General features: G+C 40.6%; 1 protein-coding gene across 2 annotated transcripts in view; it reads left to right on the top strand.

Annotated features, from left to right (window-relative positions):
- The window catches only part of CDH8 (cadherin 8), a 401,377-nt gene that overhangs the window by 5,653 nt on the left and 371,291 nt on the right, over positions 1-24,433 (top strand). Inside the window, exons 1-3 of one of the 2 annotated variants that reach the window (XM_055552031.1) lie at positions 7,761-8,304; positions 9,522-9,676; positions 9,864-9,972. In XM_055552031.1, coding sequence (XP_055408006.1) covers positions 9,639-9,676; positions 9,864-9,972 — 147 coding nt within the window. In that variant the 5' untranslated portion in view covers positions 7,761-8,304; positions 9,522-9,638. Of the gene's footprint in view, positions 1-7,760; positions 8,305-9,521; positions 9,677-9,863; positions 9,973-24,433 lie in introns of those variants that run through there. The other variant, XM_055552030.1, reaches the window with a different exon arrangement.

Below are 24,433 nucleotides of genomic sequence, written 5' to 3'. Positions count from 1 at the left end.
CACAAATACACACAGGAAAAAAAAGTTCCATCAGAAAGTCCTCATGGATGTACTTACTGATATTTTAAGCAAATGGAATGCACTTCAAAGAAATATTAAATGGAATCTTCTTAATTCTTCTATATCATTAAGTGAAAATGTTATTATACTATATTCATATTCTATTAGCAGTAGGGACCATATTTTCCATGCATTGTTTCTTTCTAAATGAATTCATGCATAAAATATGATTAGTTGATTCCTGATGTAACACAAATAACATAAAATAAGTAGATGGGGAATAATATGAATATCATTAAGGAATGCTTTTCTTTTTTATCTATGGAGCCTTATATCCAAAATATAATGTAAAATTTGCAGGAGCACATTTCATTCTTTATTAGCCATTGCTGTTTCAGCTTGACAAATGGAATTTAACTTCTCTGTGTCCCAAGTATTGGCATCTTTAAAATGGGGATGCTCAGAATTATGAAAAAATAATTCAAATCTATTTTTATTGGAGTAGTGAAACAGGCTTGATCTTTGAATTTCACTAAAATATAACAGCTGAAGGAGGTACACTTATTTTAGAATCTGTATAAGCAATGTAATTTTCAGAAACTATACATTCAAAGTGATATCTAAATATCATTTTTGTCAAATGATTGCTTGCTATCCATTTACCTACCCATCATCTATGTCCATGTGGAGTTCATGGTAACAGTGCTTGTGGGTGGTTTTTAAGCTATAAAGTCTTTGAAACATGACAGAATGGAAGTAAGGTGCGCTTGTAAGGGTGGTTACTGCACAGTATAATCTAATTGGCAGAATCCTGACTTATTAGGCTGGGATATTTGGCTGCATTCCAGTTTCAGTATTGTAGACTCTGTAGCCCTGGTTATGTGTTATATCTGATTTTAACCATTTCCACATTTCTTTTTTTAATTTACTTTTCATTTGGAGGAAAATTGCTTTACAATGTTGTATTGGTTTCTTTCATACAACAATGCTGTTTCCACATTCTTTAAGCAGGAAGGGAGAGCTTCTAATTTTTAACCATCATCAGTCATACTAAAATTTCTTGAAACACATCAAGAATTTGCTAAATATTTTTTGGAAGAAGACACTACCTAAATGCAACCTCTAGTTAAGATTATCTTCTCAACTCCTGTCTGAGAAGTGTTTAGATGTCACTGTGTCTTCATCTTTGAATTAAGAGGGGCTTCCCACTTTAACCATTCCCATGAGAATATACTAGATGATAATGACATGCAATGGAAGTTTTCTTGTAGGAGAGAAGAGTTTTTCAGTGAGTGGTTACAATTTGAAAGTGAGTAGTTCTGGTGTGGATGTGTAATTGTACTTTGTCCTTTGCACTTTACTCTTTGCCCTTTCAAGATTAATGATGATGGGCAATGCCATGTCTTCTTTGGAAAAGAGAGACATGGATGACCCCAGGGTAGGGGAAAGTTAAAAATACCACCCTTTAGTCCTACTGTATAACACAGGGAGATATACTCAATATCCTATGATAAGCCATAATGGAAAAGAATATGAAAAAGAATATACATATATAACTGAATCACTTTACTGTACAGCAGAAATTAACACAATGTCATAAATCAACTGTACTTAAATAATTAAAAATATACCACACTTTAGAGGCCTCATAAAATTATTTGAAGACATTAAGTGTATAGTAACTGTGGATAGGAAAAGCTAGTTGTGAAATGCTCTTTTACTTATATCCCTCTTGGTTCATGCCATTAAAAAAAAAAAAAAAAGAAGCTGGAAAAAGTTATTTTATTACCTGTTTACACAGAGCACCAAAATTTTCCCCACTGATGTATCCAGCAAGAAATTGACATCAAATAGTTTTAAAAAAATTAGTCAAGGTTCTTTGTGAAACAGGTGAAACAGTCAATAAATTGTAACTATCATTGTTACATTGACAAAAGAGTTTTTACAAAGCCTATCTCATTTAATTTTTTTCACCATCCTTCAAGTCAGTTCCCTCATCTGCTACTATTGAGATAAATTTGCCTAGGTCACTTATCTTAGGAATGATAGGACTGTGATTCAAAGAACTTCTGACTCCAGAGTCAAGGTTCTCAGCATCTGTGCCCCCACAGTTCAGCTGTATTAACAAGATTGTTAAGGGTAAGATTGATTTCCTAGTGGTTACTCTGATTTAAAGGCATGTTGGTTTGCAACCTCGGAGTTTGCAGAGGGGGTAGGGGGTGAAATTCAAAGCCGACCCTTATACTTGGCGCTCCAGGAGAGACGGAAGAAAGAGGCAAGCCACTCCAGGTTGGTAGGTGGCAGTTTTAATAAACAAGGGAATGGACACTACATATGAGGCTTGATTTGGGCAACCACAAGATCTCTGCATCTGCTTGCTGGAATCTTAAAGTTCATTTACACGGAGATGTTCGTGGCGTTCAGTCTCATGTACCATCCAGATAACTCTCTCAAGGCTACATCTTTGAAGTGGCTGCTAATGCAGACACAGTGGGCAGGACATGCATTCCAAGGACAGGGAGGGGTAAGGAGCCTTTGATTGCCAGGGTCCAGCTCATGGATGAACCTGCGGTCACAGCTCCTCCATGACCTCCCCCAGCGGAGGGCCAGCACAAATTGTTTTCCCTCATTAGGTCTTTGGCTGTTAAACTTTGAGCAGGTGATTTAAAGACAGCAAAGGATGTGGCTTTTAAATGGAGAAGGAAGGATTTAGATTACACTTGAGAAATGACTTCCTGGCATGACTCTTATAGGCAAGGAAAGTGTGGGACTTAGATTCATAGTTCTGAGGTGGTTTCTAGACAGTTCTGCCTGAAGAAGATCCGACAGGATAGATTCAGCTTCAGTATCTTAACTAACCTTATAATTCTAAGAAAGTTCATTAAATAAATTTCTGAGCCTGTAAACACTAGAAAAAGAAACTTGACCCTCCTGTCTTTGTTACCCCAGTTCTGAGATGTCTATAGCAGGAAAGCTTCTACGTGAAGGACAGAGTTCTGACTCCATCTTGGGAAAGGATGAGGAGCTATCTGTCTTTGCCATGGTAACCAGTAATTATCAAACTTAAAGAAAACTAAAGCTTCCAGTAGAAAAAAACAATAGCATGTCAATAATAGCAAAAAGTAGAGTAGATTTGACAGCTCTTATTCTGGGTGGTAAAACAAAGCAAATAATGTGCTTTTGGATAGACAGTTGGATAAATGTGTGATTTGATGCCAAAGAAAGATGTCCAGAAGTGTTGTGGTTGAGAGGAGAGATAATCCTGTGTGTGTGTGTAAATGAAAAAAAAAATTAAATTCTGTTCTGCCGAGGGAATTTGGTCAGGGCATTCTGAAGGCTTTAAGAAAGGTGATTCTCCTGCATTATTAATATCTGGACACACACAAGTATTGTTTGTCTCTAGCTCTCCAGGGCTTGGCATGAATCTCACTGGGCCGCGGGCTGAATCGCGTACCCTGTGTTGCTGAAACACCACTTTGAATTCAATGTGCATTTACCTGTTTTGAAGCAGCCTGCTAATGGCTCTAAATTCAAGGTCAGAAACATTTTTAATAGAAACTCTCTGGTCTTGTGTGTCATTTTTGCTTCCATGAAATATTGTGGCCACTAAGCCCAGTGGATAATAAAAGCATAATTTCCTGTCAACCACAATAATCTGCAGGATTGAATTCTGAAGTGTCGGTAAAAGCCCGTTTTTATTTTAGGCTTCAGAGTGTGGCTTATCGTTGGAAACTGCAATCTTTGTTGTTTACCAAGTCAGTGGTGCAGTAATATTTTTGCATAATGACTTATCTGAAAGTTTTTTTCTTTTTAACCTCAAAAAAAAAAAAAAAAAAGTTGAACTCAGTGGGGTCAGACCAGGCTGTAATTAAAGCTATTTCTAAAATGTAAGTGTGAATGAAAAGCAGGATTGTAAGTATCTTACCTAAGACAAAACATCTTCTTATGGGGGAATTCTAGTTACTTCTTTGTAAGAATTCCAGAGGGACTGTAAAATCTCTTCATCTCACTCTTGGGGTGTAAATCAATGCAGCAGCATTATAATAAAGTGGATTGCTTGGCCAGACATACATACTGTGGTTAGAAAATCTAAAAATACATTGATTTTTTTTTACCCAAGCTTTACAACCTCACTCAACTTCTTCTTCCTTGCGTAGAGTTAAGCAGTTTGTGTATGCAGCTACTATTACAATGTTTATTAATTCTGATAACAGTGACAGGACATTTGGTTGCATCTCAAGAATTCCTATAGCTGTTCTCTGATCATCTAAGAGGACAACATTAGCTCTGCCCATGGCAGAGCCCCACATATAAACAGTACAGTTCTGATTATCACAGGAGAATCCCATTTCTCTCCTAGTAATAGACTTCGCTGAAGTGAAGGTCAAGTCTCAACACCCCCTAATAGCATGCGTGGGAACACACTGCTTATTGGAGCAGTTTTTCCAGTGTCCCATATGGAGTGGGTTAAGTATAAAAGTTATGACATCATGCAAAATCTCATTTATTCATACATTCTATGGCTGGTTTTCCCAAAGTCTGATATATGTCTATTCCCAGGTAGGAAGTATTTTATGGACATGCCGTTTAATGACACTGAGGAGGAAGTAACTTTCGTACCACACCACTGAATCTTTCAAGCCTTCATAAGAAGGAGGTCTGAGTTAGGTGGTTTTATTCCTGCGAACTCTAGGCTTCTCCAGCTACAGCATCTGCCTCACAGATGAGGTTATTACAAATGCAGAGTTGCAAGCCCCACTCTAGACCTACTGGATCAGAATCTGCATTTTAGAAAAATTTCCAGGATTTGTATGCATATTAAAGTTTGAGAGCATCACCTAGGGGTATGCTGGAGGAAACTCTTACTTGACTAAACCAGAGCTGTTTCTGGTTTAGAAACTTTCGCCAATTGCCATATCTGGTTAGTGATCACATTGAAAACTTGAAATTGGTCACGGTGGAAGTATTTATATCATGGGAATAAAAAAATCAGGGATTTTTTTTCTTTCAGATAGCCACTTGGTAAATATTTAACTGCACACCCGTGCCTCTAACTGTTGCTTGTCTTCCTTTTCGACAAAGAGGGACACAACCTCAGGCTCTGACTGTATTTAGTTAAATGAAAATTAAACATTATTTAAAATACCAATCTCACTGTGCTTCCAGTTGCTGTCTCCCATACTCTCACCAGGTGGCTCAGTGGTAGAGAACCTGTCTGCCAGTGCAAGAGACTCAGGAGACGCAGGTTCAATCCCTGGGTTGGGAAGATTCCTTGGAGGAGGAAATGGCAACCCACTCCAGTATTCTTCCCTGGAAAATCCTATGGAAAGAGGAGGCTGGTGGGCTACAGTCCATAGGGTCACAAGAGTTGGCCATGACTGAGCATACCATCATTGTGGAATGGCACTTATTTTTATGCCTTAGAGCTTTCGAAATTGAACACACTCTTCTCTTTACAAAGCTCTGACAGAGAAGAGGATGTCAATTTGACATGTAGTCAAGAGACCATAATTAGAATGATGTTGTGGGTAGCAGGGAGATACCATGGCCATGGATTAGATAATATGACAAGAAATGATTTGAAAACTACCCTCAGTACTCTTGTTCATTGATTGACTTAAATAACCCTTTGTACTTACCCTCCCCTTTTTGGGTTATTCCTTTTCGATGGTTAAGGCAGTGAAGATGAGTGGCATACCCATCACTCTGTACTACCCTAACGTTTCTCAGACTGAATAGGATATTCCACGTATTCATTTCTTAGTCTTTACCTTGGCTCTTGGCTTCCTGAAGATAAGAATTCTGATATGTTTGCTTCCCTTGCCTCTGTGCCTGACCCACAGTATAAGCTCATCAAATATTTAAATAACAAGAGGAGGGATTGTGGTAAGAAAGAATTCTAAAGTTGGATTCCCTAGATTCAAACAGCTGTTTTCTCTTTACTGAAGGTGTTCTTTGGGCAAGTCATATAGTTACTCTGCACCTCAGTTTTGAATAAAACTTATTGTGGCTTATAAGTACTGTGCCTTGTAACAAAACTTACAAGGTGCAGTAAGTTTTATCTCACTGCAAGATCCTGTGTTCATGGATACTATCTGGGGTTATGCATATGTTCTTGATTGATTAATCCCTTTATTCTAACTAGTGAAGCTATGCCATTGTATAAAGCAGTTTCAGGGCCTATTATTACTTTTTACCTGATTCTGACGAGTTCAGGGAGGAATTGTGTCACATTCCATCCCGAGTGGCTTGGTGGCAATCTATCTGCTTGGTGGCTTTCATCAGGGAAGTGTCTATTAGGACTTTAAATTGGGATTAAACTGCTTTAATCCCAGAATCATTAACAACAGAGCAGATGCCAGAGAATACTTGCAGAGTATTTGGCACAATTTAAAAATAACTGTGCATTCTTAATCACTTTACCAAAATTATCACTTGTAATCTTCAAAATAAACCAGCTAGGTAAATAGCATTCTAGTTTTTTGTTTTGTTTTTTTTTTTCACTTGACCCCCAGTTATGCAACTGGTAAAGGTGGCTCTCTGGCTGGAATTCAAACCCCAGGCTGGCTGGAGCTAGAGGAAACTCACAACCATCTCATGGTTCTCCCTCTATAGCACTCAGGTGATCAGAGGATGGTCTACATGAGCATTCAGGTATGGCCCAGCATGAAGCAGGGTATGTTCGGAGAGAAGTCTTTTTGCCCCTGAGAAGTGTTTAGGCTGAGCCTCCATGATTAAAATGAGTATTCCCTTCCATCCAATATGGTCCAGCTCTTCTCTCACCAGCATCACCCTCGTCCACCCACATCCCACCTTAGGGAGGATTCTTCACTGCCTTTGTAACTCTCATACCTTTACCTTTCCTGCAGAGGTCACACAGCTTATTAACTCTTTGCTCCTTTGACTTTTTTTTAACTGAAGCTTTTCAAGGGCAGAGATGGTATCAGGACCACTTCCTCAGTCTGGCTCAGGAGAACAAGCATCACAGCTTAGTAAGTGCTTCCCAGGTTCTGGGTGCTTCATCTGAGTCTTGTTTCTGAATCACCCTGCTAAGTCACTTCAGTCGTGTCTGACTCTGTAAAACCCCATAGACAGCAGCCCACCAGGCTCCCCTGTCCCTGGGATTCTCCAGGCAAGAACACTGGAGTGGGTTGCTATTTCCTTCTCCAATGCATGAAAGTGAAAAATGAAAGTGAAGTCGCTCAGTCGTATCTGACTCTTAGCGACCTCGTAGACTGCAGCCTACCAGGCTCCTCCATCCATGGGATTTTCCAGGCAAGAGTACTGGAGTGGGGTGCCATTGCCTTCTCCGCTGAATCACCCTACTGCTTGGAAATTAGGAATTATTCTTACTGCCATTTTGCAGAAGAGAAAACAGAAGCTCAGAGAACTTAGTTCTTCCCATTATTACAGAGACAGCAAGTCGGGTGAGCTGGGATTCAAGCCCAGGATTTTCTGCCTGTAAAACAGACAGTCTGGGGAGTAACACACTAATCCTGCATCACTGTTCCCGCCCCATGTTTAGGAGATTGCATGGCACGTAATGGGTGTGCTGTACATGCTAAGTATTTTAAGTTTAAACACTGTTTAAGTGGATTGACCATTTAGAAAACTGTTGATATTGAAGGGATTTTTTTTAATCAAGATCTTTCAACTTTTGTTTTAAATTCGAAAGGCCTGTTCTCAGATGGGATGAGACAAGGTCTTCATGGAAATCTGCTATACAGGAAGGCTGATCTCCCTGCTGGTACTGCAGTTTTAGGGAAAGCTGGGGGCCTTGTTCTGGACTCTCTTTGCTCTGAATTATTTCCTGTTGAAAGTTTTTCTTGCCTTCAGTTTCCATTGCAACTGCTGTTTGCAGGGATTCTCCTGTGCCCTTATCAGGGTGGAGCCTCTTTTGAGGTATAAAGAGAGTCCCAGTGATGGAGCTGAGCCCAGGCGAAAAGTGACAAGCAGGTCGATTCTATTCACCACCTTGTTAGATAGGATCCTGCCTGTCTTTGCAGCAGGATCTGAATCTGCCCCTTACATCTGGCTTTGCTAAGACCACTCACTAGCTAAGCCAATGTTAAGGACTTTCTTGCTTTCCCATTCTGAGCCAGAATGGAACCAGGGACACACAGGGGAAAGTTTCTCTACCCCATTATGAATTCCCTGAGCCAAACTATTCCCCATGGCGTTCCGAGGAATTATTTTCCCATTTAATCTAATTCAGCTAGACTTCTCTCTGGGATGTGTGGGAAACATTATTTCTTTAAAAATAATTTTTTTGAGAGGGAAGAAACACGTTTTGCCACACCGAAGGTAAGCAAAAAAATGTATTTGACACCTCAAATAATGGGGATTTTTTTTGCGCATCCCTTTCTGAAATCTCCTCAATTGAAAATTGTATTTTTACCATATTTCATTCCCAAAGGAGCTTTTCATAATTTAAATCTCCTGTTCAACTGTACATTTGGAATGGGAGCCTTGACACTGTCCTGATTATAACATACATGCTGGACGTTATAGAATTTCTCTCTGGGAGCATTCTAATTTTATTCACTCATTATTAGCATCCTGGCAGAGAATTGTATTCTGCAGGCTGAGCTGGACAATCCCTTCTGATGGGCTGTGGCAGCTAAGACCGTAACAACTGGGGCTATTTCCCTTCCTGTTCTCATTTGTAGATTTTTTTTTTTTTTTAATTAACCATTGAAGCTAGTTTCTTCACATAGCGCAGCCCAAAGAGAACTAGAACTTCTCTTTAAACTGGAGGGTGGGGAAGGAGACAGAGAAGAGAAGGAAGAAAAGCAGGAAGACATGAAGGAAGGAAGAAAGACTTGCAATTTCTACAAGAATGCAGGAGGGGTACACTGGCAACACCCACGCTTGCGTTACAACCAAAGACTGCGAAAAAAGCGTGAAAGTGATGGAGAGAGAAAAGGGAGGGAGGCATGAAAGAAAAAGGAAGGGAGAAAGAAGGAAAAAAAAAACAAGGAGGAAGAAGCAAATTTCAAGGACTTGAAGCAGTTTTTGATAAATAGCAGATAACAGAAATTAACGTTGTGTTGCGCTGCTGTGCTCAGTTGCTAAGTCCTGTCCAGTCTTATATGCGTGCGTGCTCAGTTGTGTCTCTTTGCTACCCCATGGACTGTAGCCCACCAGGCTCCTCTGTCCAGGGTAGTTACCAGGTAAGGATACTGGAGTGGGTTGCCATTTCCTCCCCCCAGGGGATTTCCTGACCGCCGTCACCCCCACCCCACCCCAGATACCTAACCCATGTCTCTTGTGTCTCCTGCACTGGCAGGCAGATTCTTCACCACTGCGCCACCTGGGAAGCCAACAAAAATTAATACGAATATCTGAAAGCTTATAGTATAAAAAGACCTGTGAGCCTACTTATTCTCAATCTATATGGATCCACTTTCTTAATTCCAGGCTGTGGGAAATGTTCATTCACATGCTTTTGAAAAGCAGTGATTTTGTTTTAAAACCTGTTGGCAGTGGATCATTATTTTTCTCCCTCCTTGTTTTTGCAGGAAATTTCAATGAGAAGGACAGCCCATGGATCGTGGTCTTAGAAAAACTGCGTAGATGATGTCTGTTTCCTGTGCTGTAAACACGTGGCAGGGCTGTAAGTAAATGCTCAGCACCGCATGATGAATTGGATGGCTGCAGACCGGAGGCAAAAAAAGTAATTGTCTCATTTTCGTGGTGATTTGCTTAACTGGTGGGACCATGCCAGAACGGCTAGCGGAAATGCTCTTGGATCTCTGGACTCCATTAATAATATTATGGATTACTCTTCCCTCTTGTATTTACTCGGCTCCGATGAATCAGTCTCCGGTTCTAATGAGTGGATCCCCATTGGAACTAAACAGGCTGAGTGAAGAACAGCGGATTTTGAATCGTTCCAAAAGAGGCTGGGTTTGGAATCAAATGTTTGTCCTGGAAGAGTTTTCTGGACCTGAACCGATCCTTGTTGGCCGGGTAAGCTTCGTTTTTAAGATCCCAATTTTGGGATCTTACTGGTCTCTAGATCTTTAACATTAGGTTTCTCACAGTTGTTGCTGCACTTAGCTGTAAGTACTTTTGGCCAGATGGTTAGTTCATTTACCTCTTGGTTTCTTTAGGAATATGAATAATCCCACAGTAACAGATTTAAATGCAGACAAATTGCTTTTCTCTGGAAAGCTCATCCTCCCCACCTCTCCCACCCTCCCCATCTATTATATCATAGCTATAATAACACTTGTGTAATGCATACACAAATAAGCATTCTCATTCTCACTTCATATAAAAAGTCTGCATGCCAAACCTCTTCTGTAGCTTACAGGACTTGGAAGATGTATACATTTTTGCTCAGTTTGAATTTCTACCACCTGGATTCCTAAGATGTTATTTTGTCCCCTTTTATTCTGAGGCTGTGTATCTCCAATTGCAGGTAGACTTTTCTCCTTTTTTTGTTGTTATTCATTTGTTGTTTCAGTTATTAACCTAGGATGGAGAAAGGTCGATTCTTGGAGTGGGTGCTTAGCAGTGCTTTGTACTTACGATCATTCAGTGATTTTGCAATAGGATATTGATTTATTCATTGGCAGGTGGAATCAAATGGATAGAATCAAAGTTTTGGTTTGGTGATGTGTGTGTGTTTGCACATGTGTATGTGCACGTATGTGTTAGACTGGGTTTACATTTGTTTTGCTGTTGGCAAGTTAGACAAGTGTTCCTTGTTCTGATGATAGGCACTGCGTGATTTACACAGTCTCACTGTGGGTTGTTGAAGACTATACATGTTTTTTTCCTCAGAATTATTCATAAACTTCTGTTAATTTGGGCACATACCATCATTGTAGGTAGAATTCCAATTATGAGCCTGCCAAGCACTGATTTTCCTGATAAGTCAGATTCAGAAGTGAATCATGCCAATACTATGTGTTTCCCAAATGCAGTGATAGAAAAAAAGAATTAAATATTGAGCTTCAAGACGTGGTGTCTCACTGGAAACTTCTGATCCCATTTGTGCTTGCACCTCATTGTCTTGCAAAGCAGATTGAGCCTCCCCAAGGATTATGCTTTTTCACTTCATGTAGTTTTGCTTGGGCAAGGGAAATCTAGAGGAGGTGGTGTCAGGAGTCATTTGGAGAGCACCTATTATTGAGGCAAACACATTTTTAGGTGGATAGGGGCCTGTTGATGAACAAACCAACGACCCCTGCCTTCAAGGAATTTGCATTCTGGTCAATATTGTTTTGTATTGAGCACTATTATTAAAGCACTCTGTGGGCACAGTCCTGATTGATTCTAACAGTAGCTCCCTCCCCCAGCCGTGTATACATATATGTGTTTATGTGTGCATACATACACATATACAAACAATATATGAATAAAACACATCTACGCTCCTTTCTTTGTCAAAATACAAAAATGATTTTTTTTGTATGCCTGATGCACACTTAGGTAGCAGAACTGACTGGAGGCTATTTATAGACGTAACGCATCCCATTACTGTGACTTCATATATTTCCCTGCAGAAATGTTAATGTGTTTGATTAGAGGCTACTGCCCCAGACTCTGCTGAAGGTTTTACTTACTATACAGTTTATCTACCTTAAAACGTTTCTAAATGGGAAAAGTTCTCATTTGCAAAACATCTGGCCCAGTGGGTTTTGCACAGGGGCTTCTTGACCACATTATCTCTCTCTCTCTCTCTCTCTCTCTCTTTTATTTTGGTGAGTGCAGAAATTGAGACTTGGATTAATAAAGCAAACCAAGATCGTAGCACTAGTAAATGATCTGAATCTGAATCAAGTTGAGGATTCCCAAGGCCGTAATTTTATCCACTGGATCCAATTACATTTTAGTGACTAGTTACCATGTTTTTAAACCATAATTTGCACTTAAGAATTATTGAGTATAGAATGCAGAGTTCTTAAATTCTTACTTTCTGGATATTCAGACTTCTTATCCAGCCCTCTGACAAGGCATTTTCATGCCGCATGAAATTCTGGATATGCAATACATGCACACATACATAATTGATGGGTATTTTCTGCCTGTTTTCTGTTAGTTAACTCTATGGAGGTCTATCACACTGTTGCTGTCTTGTGTAATATAAACAAACAAACTTGCTATCCCCAGAAGAACTTTCCATTTTTACCTGAATATAAAAAGTAATTAAATTGGGATTTGTTTTGGAGTCAGGATCTAATGACTAATTTTACCTCCATTGTTTAAATGTAGCGATAGAGAGAGGCAAACAATGCAGTATTTACTATCCTTGTGTGACATAATAGTACATGAGAGGAGAAGGAAATGGCAACCCACTCCAGTATTCTTGTCTGGAGAATCCCGTGGACAGAGGAACCTGGTGGGCTGCCGTTCATAGGGTCACACAGAGTCGGACATGACTGAGATGACTTAGCATGTATGCATGCATTGGAGAAGGAAATGGCAACCCATTCCAGTATTCTTGTCTGGAGAATCTCGTGGACAGAGGAACCTGATGGGCTGCCGTTCATAGGGTCACACACAGTCGGACATGACTGAGATGACTTAGCACGTATGCATGCATTGGAGAAGGAAATGGCAACCCACTCCAGTGTTCTTGCCTGGAGAATCCCAGGGACAGAGGAGCCTGGTGGGCTGCCATCTATGGGGTCTCACAGAGTCAGATACAACTGAAGCGACTTAGCAGCAGCAGCAGCAGCAGTACTGGAGAAATTCATGCTTCTTTCAAGGACAGAAATGTTGCTAGTAAACCCTAGGATTTTTTTTTCTGGCGGTGTTGCACAGCATGTGGGATCTTAGTTCCCCTGATCAGGGATCAAACCTGTACCCTCTGCATCGGAGGCACAAAATCTCAACCACTGGACTGCCAGGGAAGTCCCGAACCCTCGGATTTTGAAATGGCCAAGATGATTCTGATCGTTGATGTACTCCTCTTTCTCTAATCCTGGACACAGCCAGTTCCTAAATGACTGTTCCGTCTGAGTTAATCCTCTTTTCTGAAGAACTTTTCCTGCAAACATTTCCAGTCATGTATACTTCCCCTTAAAGAAAATTGCTCCTGAGTTATTATGGCTTAGCCTTTGAGGGACTTAGGTTGTAGCAGAGTCTAAAAATGCATTTCAGGTGACTGCTGCAGGTGATGAGGCAGGCTGAGTGTGGGATGATCCGTATCGGGGTGCCCACTGGCGCTTTATACCGTTTTATCTGTGTGAATGCTCTTCCACGTCTCTCTAAACGCTCTTCCACATCTGACTCTGAACCACTTCATTGCTGAGCTTCTCCCCAGGAACTGGCTGAGAAGCAGTAGTTACTCAGGAGCATACCTGCTCTTTAAAAGGCCCTCCTGCGAGTCACCATAGTGGGAGCCTCGGGCTTGGCAGACTGAGTTCAAGCTCAAGGGCAGAGTCAGTGTTTGAGTGATTGGCTCTTCAGAGTTTCACATACACCCTCACATCCTTCATTTCTGTTTTTATTCTATTGGTAGGCAGCTGGATGCAGAGAAAAAACTAAGTCTTAGAGCTGGACTCTGCGGAGGTTTGAGTACTTTGCCACTTTCTGGATATTTACCTTAGAAAAGTAACCAAGCTCCTCAAGGGTTAGCCAGATAAGGTAAATACAAGTAGATAAGAATGACTAAAATAAGGCAGGCATAGTGTCTGTACATATTGTAGGCATGATTGTATTCTTAAGTGTGTTCGTGTGTGTGTGTGTGTGTGTGTGTGTAGTTGGAATGATGGACAAAGAAACTACAACTACATCACTAGGTGAGCACAGGACTCTGGGAGCCTAATGAGGGGCCCTTTCAATGAGCCCAGGTTGCTTAGGATGAAGGTGATGGTTGATATTTCCATGTGTCTTGAAGGGTAACTGTCATTTAGCTTAGCGGCGTGGGCTGGAGTAGGAAGTAAGGAGCCCCTCCCTGGTGGAAATGTTTATGCAACGTCGTGGGAATAGGATGGGATGACTGAGTGTCCCCTCCATCACAAGCAGCATAAGCCTGCATATGTTCCATTGAATTAAAAAGAAGTTGAATTTTGTATTCTTACAGAGCCTTCTCTGCCCCATTCTGTCTAAAATAGAACTGTTCCATCTCTGATATTTCAAACCCTTTGACTATGCTTTATTTTTATTCCTTCCTGAAGACCACTATCTCACATCACCATACTTTATCTTGCTTCTGATTTGTCACCTACTAGAATGTAAGTTCTACAAAGAAAAGGATTTTGTCTTTATTCTTTACTGAATATCCCCAGAACCTGGAACTCTGCCTGCCTATGGGGAGAGCTCGTAAATATTTTGCATGAATAAGTGAATGAATAATTCATCCTAAAATGGAGGAATTTATAAAATAAGATAAATCAGCTTTTATATCAATAGTATTTTTCAATTAGGAGACAATACATTGCTTTCATGTTATCCACTCCTGTTGGGATTTTAGGGACTTGCTAGGTAGTTTAAACATTGTTTCTAGACATTGATTTTAAGTCTTTCTTTGAAATAGTAATAGTGATAAGAATCCTTGATGGCTTTGGTGGTAAAGAATCCACCTGCCACCCATGGGTTCGATCCCTGGGTTAGGAAAATCCCCTAGAGTAGGAAATGGCAACCCACTCCAGTGTTCTTGGCTGGGAAATCCCATGGACATAGGAGCCTGGCGGGGTGCACTTCATGGGGTCGCAAAGGGTTGGAAATAGCAACTAAAAAACAACAACAACAAATTTGTCAAAACAAGTCTTTTTATGAAGACTGCAGATTCTTCTCTTTGGAGGTTGTCCCCTTAGCCATAGCATGAAGCAGTGCAGCCTGGAAGTTCCATTATCTTCCAATTCATCTAGAAACTTATGTCACAAACTAGACCCAAAATCTTTCTGAATATCTGAAAAGCAAATAACAGACTCCACTCCTGCCTCCAGCTCTCTGTGGAGCAAGGTAGTTCAGAGCCTGTTGGTATACACATAAATACTTTGACTTCTATACTGCCCAGAACCTCCTGTGTTGACTTTCTCTGCCAGTTCTGGAAGAGAATAATGTGGTACACCCTTCACCCTGTATTCTTATTTGCTCTGGTCTTAGAAAAGAAAGATGGAAAACCCATGGTAGTTTTTCGTAAGTCTTGTAACTGAGACAAAAATATTATCCTTGGGATGAAATGTGCATGGATTCTTTAAGCTGGGCTGCTTGATGCCATCCTGAAAGCTCTTGCCTGTGAGTCAGGAGGGTGATTGATCAGATCATTCCACAAATATTTATTGAGCAGCTACTATCTCCTAAGTGTTCTTGTCTATGGATTCTTAACCCTGAGCAAACATAGATCCATGCCCTCTATCAGAATGGGCTACTAGGGAGAGACAGATGTTTAGAAAACAATCACAAAAACATATGTCAGGTTAAAACTGAGGTCAGTACTCTGGTGTGGAGGCCCATACAGAGGAAGCTATTTTGTTTGGTGGGATGATGGAAGCTTCCCTAAAGGTTCCCATAACCAGGTGAACCAGGGTGCAGAGCTGAAAAAGACAACATTGACCCAGAAGACATAATATATGCACAAGGCCATTTAAGGAGCTGAGACTGGGTCTGGGTAACTGGAAGACAGAGAGCTTGTGTTGAGAGCTTTGGAATTAGGTAGAAAGATGAGCAAGAATCTCTTGGAGATCTGGCTTCTGTCTTTTTCCGCATCTGCTCTAAAGGAGCTGGAAGAGAAAGCCACGCAATACTTCTCAGATTCAGTGTCCTCACTTGTAATTTGTATAGTGGATTATGGAATTATATTTAAGTTACAAATCCCCAATGGAACAGGAAAAGAAAGCAGTATAAAAAATGTGTGCAACATCTATTGATTTTTGGCCCAAGTTCCTTGAGCTCTTGTTCTGTGGTTCTGTGATCCACTGTTCCTCAGACTGCTTTATTTTTGGGGAAAAAAATATGGTTTGCTTTCCGGGTGGTCAGAGATCTCTCCTAAATCTTCTTTCTTACATAAACTCCTCAGCTCTCTTTCCTCTCTTTTCCCCTCCTACCTGGATTTCTGAGCAACTCCTTATTTGGATATAACTCCCATTGGTGATGCCACGTCTATTTATGATTCTCTCCCTCCAAGGCACTGACTCATTTTCTCTCTTTAAAATTGACCTTCTAACCTTCCCTCTTCACCGTAACTTGGAAATCGTTAGGGTGGTGCTTAGTATGAAGGTCATGGGATGCCAAATAATTACACTGTATTACAGTTTACGGTGTCAGCGGCTGGTGAGAAAATTGCACTTGACATGCCATTATTTTTGCTGGCCGTTTGCATGTTAAGAGCACTGGGTTGCGCAGCCGCAGCCAAATTGTATCTTCGGCCTTGCGAGAACAATTCACTGTCAGTTTTGTGAAGCTCCCGCCTACTCAGATAGAGCCTTGTGCACCAGTAATTTGGCAGGAATGCAAGTCAGCATCACACATCTCAATCTGGCTGAACAACAAGGGTTGTCTGCCTTTTGCCCAATGTCCCGACTTACAAATGACAGGCATCCCAGGGCTGTTGGAAATCTTTTGGTGCTGATATAAAAAAACTGGAGTAGTATTAGTCATGTGTATTAGCAGAAACCCTCAACACACACACATGCACACACATATGCATGCATACACACATGTGCACACAGTCTTTTAGCTGACTTTCTACATGAGTAAAATCCCAAGTCATCTCCTAATTCTTTCTCTTGGTAGCCCCTAGACTTTCACTATATTTTCTTTTCTTTTTTTTCCACTTCTGCTATAAAAGTAGCTGGAGGGAAAAGTCACACAGCCTCTCTTGGGCCCAGCAAATTGTATCTGTGTTCCTTACCAAGGGGCCAGGTAAGAGTGTGTACAATCTGCTTGTCTCTGTAGATGTCTTGAAAAATAAATTCATGCAGACTTCTTAGAAGAAGAGTCTTATACATTTTATTGGTCCTCTTTTAAGAGTTTCCTCATTGAGACACATACTTTTCCCACTTGAAGCAAAATACTAGTAAGTCTATGTTTATGGCTGAAAAAGCCAGATTAAGTAACCCTATTTTATGAATAAATGGCATTGAGGTAGTCAATGTGGAAAAAAAAAAGAAAGCAGAGAACTGATACCTACCACTAATGTAAGGCCAAAGCTCAGAGAGAAGAATTGGGCAGACATAGAAGGCAATGGCACCCCACTCCAGTACTCTTGCCTGGAAAATCCCATGGATGGAGGAGCCTGGTAGGCTGCAGTCCATGGGGTTGCTAGAGTCGGACACGACTGAGCGACTTCACTTTCACTTTTCACTTTCATGCACTGGAGAAGGAAATGGCAACCTACTCCAGTGTTCTTGCCTGGAGAATCCCAGGGACGGGGGAGCCTGGTGGGCTGCCGTCTATGGGGTCGCACAGAGTCGGACACGACTGAAGCGACTTAGCAGCAGCAGCGGCAGAGGCTGCACAATTGGGAAGGCTTTCCTTGTGTATTTACACAGCAGAGTAGTATGAATCATCCCAAAATGGTTAAAATGTAGAACATGGGAACATAATTGCAACTGAGTAAATATCAGAAGCAAGATGTAAAATGTGTAGAGAATATAATTAAAAATATATGTGTGATATGAATAGAGTACCTGTATCTAATAGAGCAGGATATCTAATATATATCTAATACACATATAATAATAAGATATTAATAATTATAATATTACATTAAAATAATTATAATGTTAATTAATAACATCTGATACATAGCTATTATTATATGTATGGGTACATAAAATAATATAATCAAACATTAGCAAAAAAGTCAATTTCTGTGTACCTCTCAGTCTGATCAACCATATTTAATAGTTTTCATACAAAGTCAATACTTTTGATTTTAAAACCTATTGTAAGGAGAATCCTAATTGTATCTATAATCACCACCCATTGTTTCTGATATAAAAACTTGCCTAATTAAAAACAGCATGATTATAAAAATCACAAATGTATAATTCTATTTAATGAGTAAATAATAATCATGTAACCTAGATAGCATATTCAAAAGCAGAGACATTACTTTGCCAACAAAGGTCCGTCTAGTCAAAGGTTTTTCCAGTGGTCATGTATGGATGTGAAAGTTGGACTGTGAAGAAGGCTGAGCACAAAGAATTGATGCTTTTGAACTGTGGTGTTGGAGAAGACTCTTGAGAGTCCCTTGGACTGCAAGGAGATCCAACCAATCCATTCTAAAGGAGATCAGTCCTGGGTGTTCTTTGGAAGGACTGATGCTAAAGCTGAAAGTCCAGTACTTTGGCCACCTCATGCGAAGAGTTGACTCATTGGAAAAGACTCTGATGCTGGGAGGGATTGGGGGCAGGAGGAAAAGGGGATGACAGAGGATGAGATGGAAGGATGGCTTCACTGACTCGATGGACAAGAGTTTGGGTGAACTCCGGGAGTTGGTGATGGACAGGGAAGCCTGGCGTGCTGCAATTCATGGGGTCGCAAAGAGTCGGACACGACTGAGTGACTAAACTGAACTGAACTGAACCTATTAAAAACAAAATTCCTGACATTAATTCATATTAATAAGTATGTTAGTCGCTGAGTCATGTCTGACTCTTTGTGACCCCCTGGATTATAGTCCATCAGGCTCTTCTGCCCATGGAATTCTCCAGGCAAGAATACTGGAATGGATTGCCATTCCCTTCTCTAGGAGATCTTCCCAACCCAGGGATTGAACTCGGGTCTCTTTACATTGCAGGGGGATTCTTTACTGTCTGAATCACCAGGGAAGCCCCATTAATAACTGTACCACAAATCAATAAAGGGAAATATACCAATATACTAAAACATTTTTTCTTCAGTACATGTAGTTGGATTATCTTTTTTCTTTTTTTAATTTTCCTATATTTCATTTTGTAAGCTATTATTACGTTTTAAAACATTGTAAAATGAGAGAAAAACAAACGACAGTGTTATATTGCTCAGTTTTTTAAAAAAACAATGCCATCTATTCATAGTTAATTCTTGGGGACTATGATTTAATGTGAAACTCATTTGGTAAATAGAATCTTTTTTTTTTTTTCCCTAAACCATACCTTATTAAACCCTTGGAAATTCAATCTCATCGATTAATAAATTAAAGTGCCAGCAATATTTAATCATTTTTATGAAACGATAAAGAGAGAAAGAACAGTCACAGCCCTGCTGTCCTGCTGAATGAATGTTAAATAAGTTTCATTTCCCTGGAATAGACCACATATTAATGAAAAATGAAGATTCTGATTTGGCCTTCGAATGGGAAACTATCTTATGAAACTTTTGCATTTGACCTCAAAGGTAGGAACTACCTTTGGAGTCTTTAAGTAATGTAGTCAGGCTTCATGTTGCTTGTAACCTTTCAATAAAAGAGAATAGCCTAGAAATGTTATTTATGATACTAGGTTATTTAAGAAAAATAAGAGTTTTATAGGATTTACAGGGTCTCATTTGGCTTGGCCAGACATGTTTTCTACATAGCAATTTCTTTAGCATTTCAGCATTTTTCATCTGCGTATATTATTTCCATTATAGTTAACTTAAAGTCACCCCTTACATGTGTATGTTCATGCGAAATGCTTGGCTGGATGAAGCACGAGCTGTAATCAAGATTTTTGGGGAAAATATCAATAACCTCAGATATGTAAATGACACCACCCTTATGGCAGAAAGTGAAGAGGATCTAAAGAGCTTCTTGATGAAGGTGAAAGAGGAGAGTGAAAAAGCTGGCTTAAAACTCAACATTAAAAAAATTAAGATCATGGCATCGGTCCTGTCATTTCATGGCAAATAGAGGGGGAAACAATGGAAACAGTGAGAGACGTTATATTTGGGGGCTCCAAAATCACTGTGGATGGTGACTGCAGCCATGAAATTAAAAGACACTTACTCCTTGGAAGAAAAGCTATGACAAACCTAGTCAGTGTATTAAGCAGAGACATCACTTTTCCAACAAAGGTCTGTACAGTCAAAGCTATAGTTTTTCCAGTAGTCAGGTCTGGATGTGAGAATCGGACCTTATAGAAGGCTGAGTGCCAGAGAATAGATGCTTTCAAACTGTGGTGCTGGAGAAGACTCTTGAGAGTCCCCTGGACCTGAAGGAGATCAAACCAGTCTCTCCTAAAAGAAATCAACCCTGAATATTCATTGGCAGGACTGATGCTGAAGCTGAAGCTCCAACACTCTGGCCACCTGATGCGAAGGGCCTACTCATAGGAAAGCCCCTGATGCTGGGAAAGATTAAAGGCAGGAGGAGAAGGGGACAACAGAAGATGAGATGGTTGGATAACATCACCAACTCAATGGACATGAGTCTGAGCAAACTCGGGGAGATAGTGGACAGGGAAGCCCGGCATGCTGCAGTCCATGGGTTGCAGAGTTGGACACAACTGAGTGACTGAACAACAACACACACACACATATACACACTCACTCCTTGGCATAATTTGATTATGTATATTGCTGTTCCTAACTAAGTCCTTGAATATTTTGAAATATATTAATATGACACTGCTGTCAATATTCAAAGATCTGACTAGTTTGTTAAAGTAGGGATATGCTTTCTCATCAGCACCAGCTGCCTCACTCACATTTCAAAGCATTTAGAACTCTTTTTAGACATCATAACTAGGAGCAGAACTAAAGCATACTCCATTCTGCTTAGTCAAAGTGAGGGTCTGCTGATCAACAGCAGCATCTTCACCTGAGAGCTCCTTCGAAATGTAGAATTTCATTCTTACCGAATCAGATTCTGCATTTTCAGAATAAACCCTGGGGAACTCATACACCCAAGAAAGCATTAAAATGAAAACTTGTTTTGAAGAAATCAATCCATCATCAATCAATCAATCCAGGGACAGTGCAAGTCATGGTTTTTGCTGTCTGTAGACAGAGTACGTTTTGAGTACAACTCAAAGAGAAGTCTTGGAGGTGGTATTGGCAAGAGCTCCAGGCAAGGTTGTGGGTAGAAGCCTCAATCTTGTGTGGTAGGTGTTGAACACAGCAGGCTGTAACATCAGTTTGCAGATGGGACTCCATTGTACTATAGGTGACAGCAGAGGAGGTTACTGCCTGTGGAAGTCCCCGATTCCACCAAGCTGGATTAGTTAACAGGAAATTTCTCCTGCTCAGATGTGTGGACTTCTTTTTTCTCCTGTGTCTATTTACCACAATGGTAGATGTGCTCTGACATCTGCAAGAGTATCAGATGTCATGAATGTCACTGGGCTTCCATGGGACACAATAGTGGAATCCAAATGAACCAGAAGGGCTGAGGAATATTGAGGGAACAGCAGGGAATAAAATACTGAATACCTATCTCTATTCTCTCTAATCTTAAAATAATCTGGCTGTGTTGCATAGATTTTTTCCCCCTTAAATGTATAGTTGAGATTGTGAACTTGATGGCATTGGCCAGAGGCATCTTAATTCTATTAAATGTTTACTGTGTGGTAGACACTTTATGGGGCTTCCCTGGTGGCTCAGAGGTTAAAGCGTCTGCCTGCAATGTGGGAGACCTGGGTTCGATCCCTGGGTCGGGAAGATCCCTTGGAGAAGGAAATGGCAACCCACTCCAGTATTCTTACCTGGAGAATGCCATGGATGGAGGAGCCTGGTAGGCTACAGTCCACGGGGTTGCAAAGAGTCGGACTCGAATGAGCGACTTAACTTTATGAAGTTTTCTCATTCAGTCCTCATGGCAACCCCCTGATGAAGCTACCATTATTCCCATGTCCAGATCTGGAGAGATTCACTGAAGAGAAGAGTCATTTGCATTAGAGATTACCAAGTTAGACAAATAGGGTACAAGTGATAAAGCCAGGAATCAAACCTGGGCATGGTGATCTTAGAACTTGTTTCTGTAGTCTTAGAAACACATTGTCACATTTGAATCTCATAGAGGAGGGGCTCGATGTGCTAGGCTGCCACCACAATTGGCAGATGAGAAAAGTGAGGCTCTCTGGGGTTAATCAAGGTACCATCTCAAGACTAGATGTAAAATGTTTGTTGTTTGTTGTTTAGTCGCTAAGTAGTGCCTGACTGTTTTGTGACTCCTCAGACTCTAGCCTGCTAGGCGCCACTGCCCATGGGATTTCCCAGGCAAGAATTTCCCCACTGAATCAGCCATGGGTGTACATGTGTTCCCCATCCTGACCCTCCCTCCCACCTCCCTCCCCTTCCCATCTCTCAGGGTCATCCCAGGGCACTAGCCCTGAGCACCCTGACTCATACATCGAACCTGGACTGGTGATATGTTTCGCATATGATAATATACATGTTTCAGTGGTATTCTCTCATGTGAACATATGGCAAAAACCACCACAATATTGTAAAGTAATTAGCCTTCACTTAAAAAAAAAAAAATTCCCCACTGGAGTGGGTTGCCATCTCTTTCTCCAGGGGATCTTCCTGACCGAGGGATCAAACCCATGCCTCTTGCATTGGCAGGTGGGTTCTTTACCACTGAGCCATCTGGGAAGCCTGTTTAAAACATTTAGTAAGATATAAATAGACATTTAGAGATTTCTATTCAATTGCAAAGCCGCTACACCTTTTTCTTTGCAAATATCTCTCTATGCATTGGAAGTAAGAGACAGGAGTGAATACAAACCCCTTGAGAAAAGGAAAAAAATATCCTTGAGGCTAATGCATGTGGTACCTCTGTTTTATTTCCTTTATGGACAGAGAAACTGCCTCAGTCTGGGCCTAGGCAGGGATGGTACCATGTACAAAGCAATTTGTGGAGTTTTCTCCAAATGTAGGGGGCCAGCCCAGTATCTGTTTTTTTGGCTCTATCATTTACAGATACACATTTAAGGTGATCATGATGATAAAATAGGAGAAAAATGATGGAGTAGTAGTAGAATGAGAAGAATAATTTTATTGAGCCTTTAAGACATCTTACTTTGTGCATTAAATATCTTTAAAGATGTTGTTGTTTCCATTTCGCAGGTAAGACAATTGGGACATTGGAACTGAAGTGAATTCTCATTGGTTAGGTGACTATGGTGAAATGATTATAGCTGTTTTCTGAGTTGGGCAAAGTTCTTAAGTACTCCAGAGCTGTATCATTAAGTTAGTTCACAGGAAGCTTTGCCACAACTGGGCAATTTTCTGTGTGTGTGTTTGAACTGAGAATCACCAGAACAGTAGAAAGAAGCATGGAATAGTTGAGTGGAATGGAAAAGAAAATCTTGCACACATAGGAGCTAAAAGAAGACAGAAGAATTGTACCTCCCAGTTGCTTGAACTAATTGTGCTGAATAATTTAGTAACAATTCCCTCTGCACTTGGAAACTGAACTGGTGGACAGTACTACAGAGGATCTAGGGGTGGGATCTATGGTTTACTTAGCTCTCTTCAGTGACCTCCCCTCTCTCCATTTGCCTTTTGCAGCTCCAAGAATCTTTTTCCAAATGAACATGTGCTTCTCTGTTTCATCTCTTCCTTGCTAGCTCTTAGCACAGTGACCTTCCTCTGGACACTTCTGGTCATGTCCTTTGGTACGGGTGCACTTTGACCACTGAGAATAACCCCTTCATGCCTTTAGCAGATCCGTGAGGAAAAGTAATTTGCTGAAAGAGCAAACATGGCTATTAAAAATGACCAAATCCTGTAACTCTTCCAAACAAAGCCAGACTCCCCAGCCAGTCAAAGGCTTTATTTAGAATGTGGCAGGTTTATTTATAGTGGAGTTTTCTTTGCTTTATTTTTTTATGTGCTTCTGGGAATCCGAAAGTATAAATGAATTTCTCATTGCAGTTTGCCTTTTGTATATATATATGTGTGTGTGTGTGTGTGTGTGTGTGTGTTCAGGCGTGTGCACTGTCCTATTATTTTTCCTCTTAGAGCAGTGTTACTTTGGCAGGGCTCATGCTCTGACTATGACCCTGACTTTGCAGGGACATTTGTAATCAGCCGTGTGAAGTCTTTTCAGGAATCATTAGACTTTTGCAATGGTTGGTGCTATTGATTACAGCCTCTGTTGTCCTCATCTTCTCCTCTGCCTTAGATTCATGCTGTAAACATCTCAGTTTTTTTTTTTTTTTAATAGCTGAAACCAAATTCCATATCCAAACCAAACTATTGGAAATGCATTTCAGTGTTCCTAGTTTTTCCTTCATCTCGTGAGTGGAAGGAAAGATACAAGTTGCAGTGAAAAGACCAAACAAGAAACACTGAGCACACTTGCCCTTAACACATAAGTACAGACACACACAGAATGAGGTGATTAGACAGGGTCAAAGAGATGCAAAGAACAGGACCAAGCAGCAAATGGACAGTAAGAGAGAAAGCCTCAATTATAGACAGAAAGTTACGTAACTGTTGCAACGTAAGAGAGGAGCCTACGTACAGAAAGCATATACTGATAGACAGTGAGCGACTGTCACAGAAATAGAGAATCCAAAACCATGAGGAAGAAAAGTGAGACTTGGTGAGGATGAAGATT

The sequence above is a fragment of the Bubalus kerabau genome, chromosome 17 (genome assembly GCF_029407905.1).
Source record: "Bubalus kerabau isolate K-KA32 ecotype Philippines breed swamp buffalo chromosome 17, PCC_UOA_SB_1v2, whole genome shotgun sequence".
Classification (NCBI taxonomy): domain Eukaryota; kingdom Metazoa; phylum Chordata; class Mammalia; order Artiodactyla; family Bovidae; genus Bubalus; species Bubalus kerabau.
Note: the sequence above shows the minus strand (reverse complement) of the source record. Positions and strands in the feature narration are given on the sequence as shown.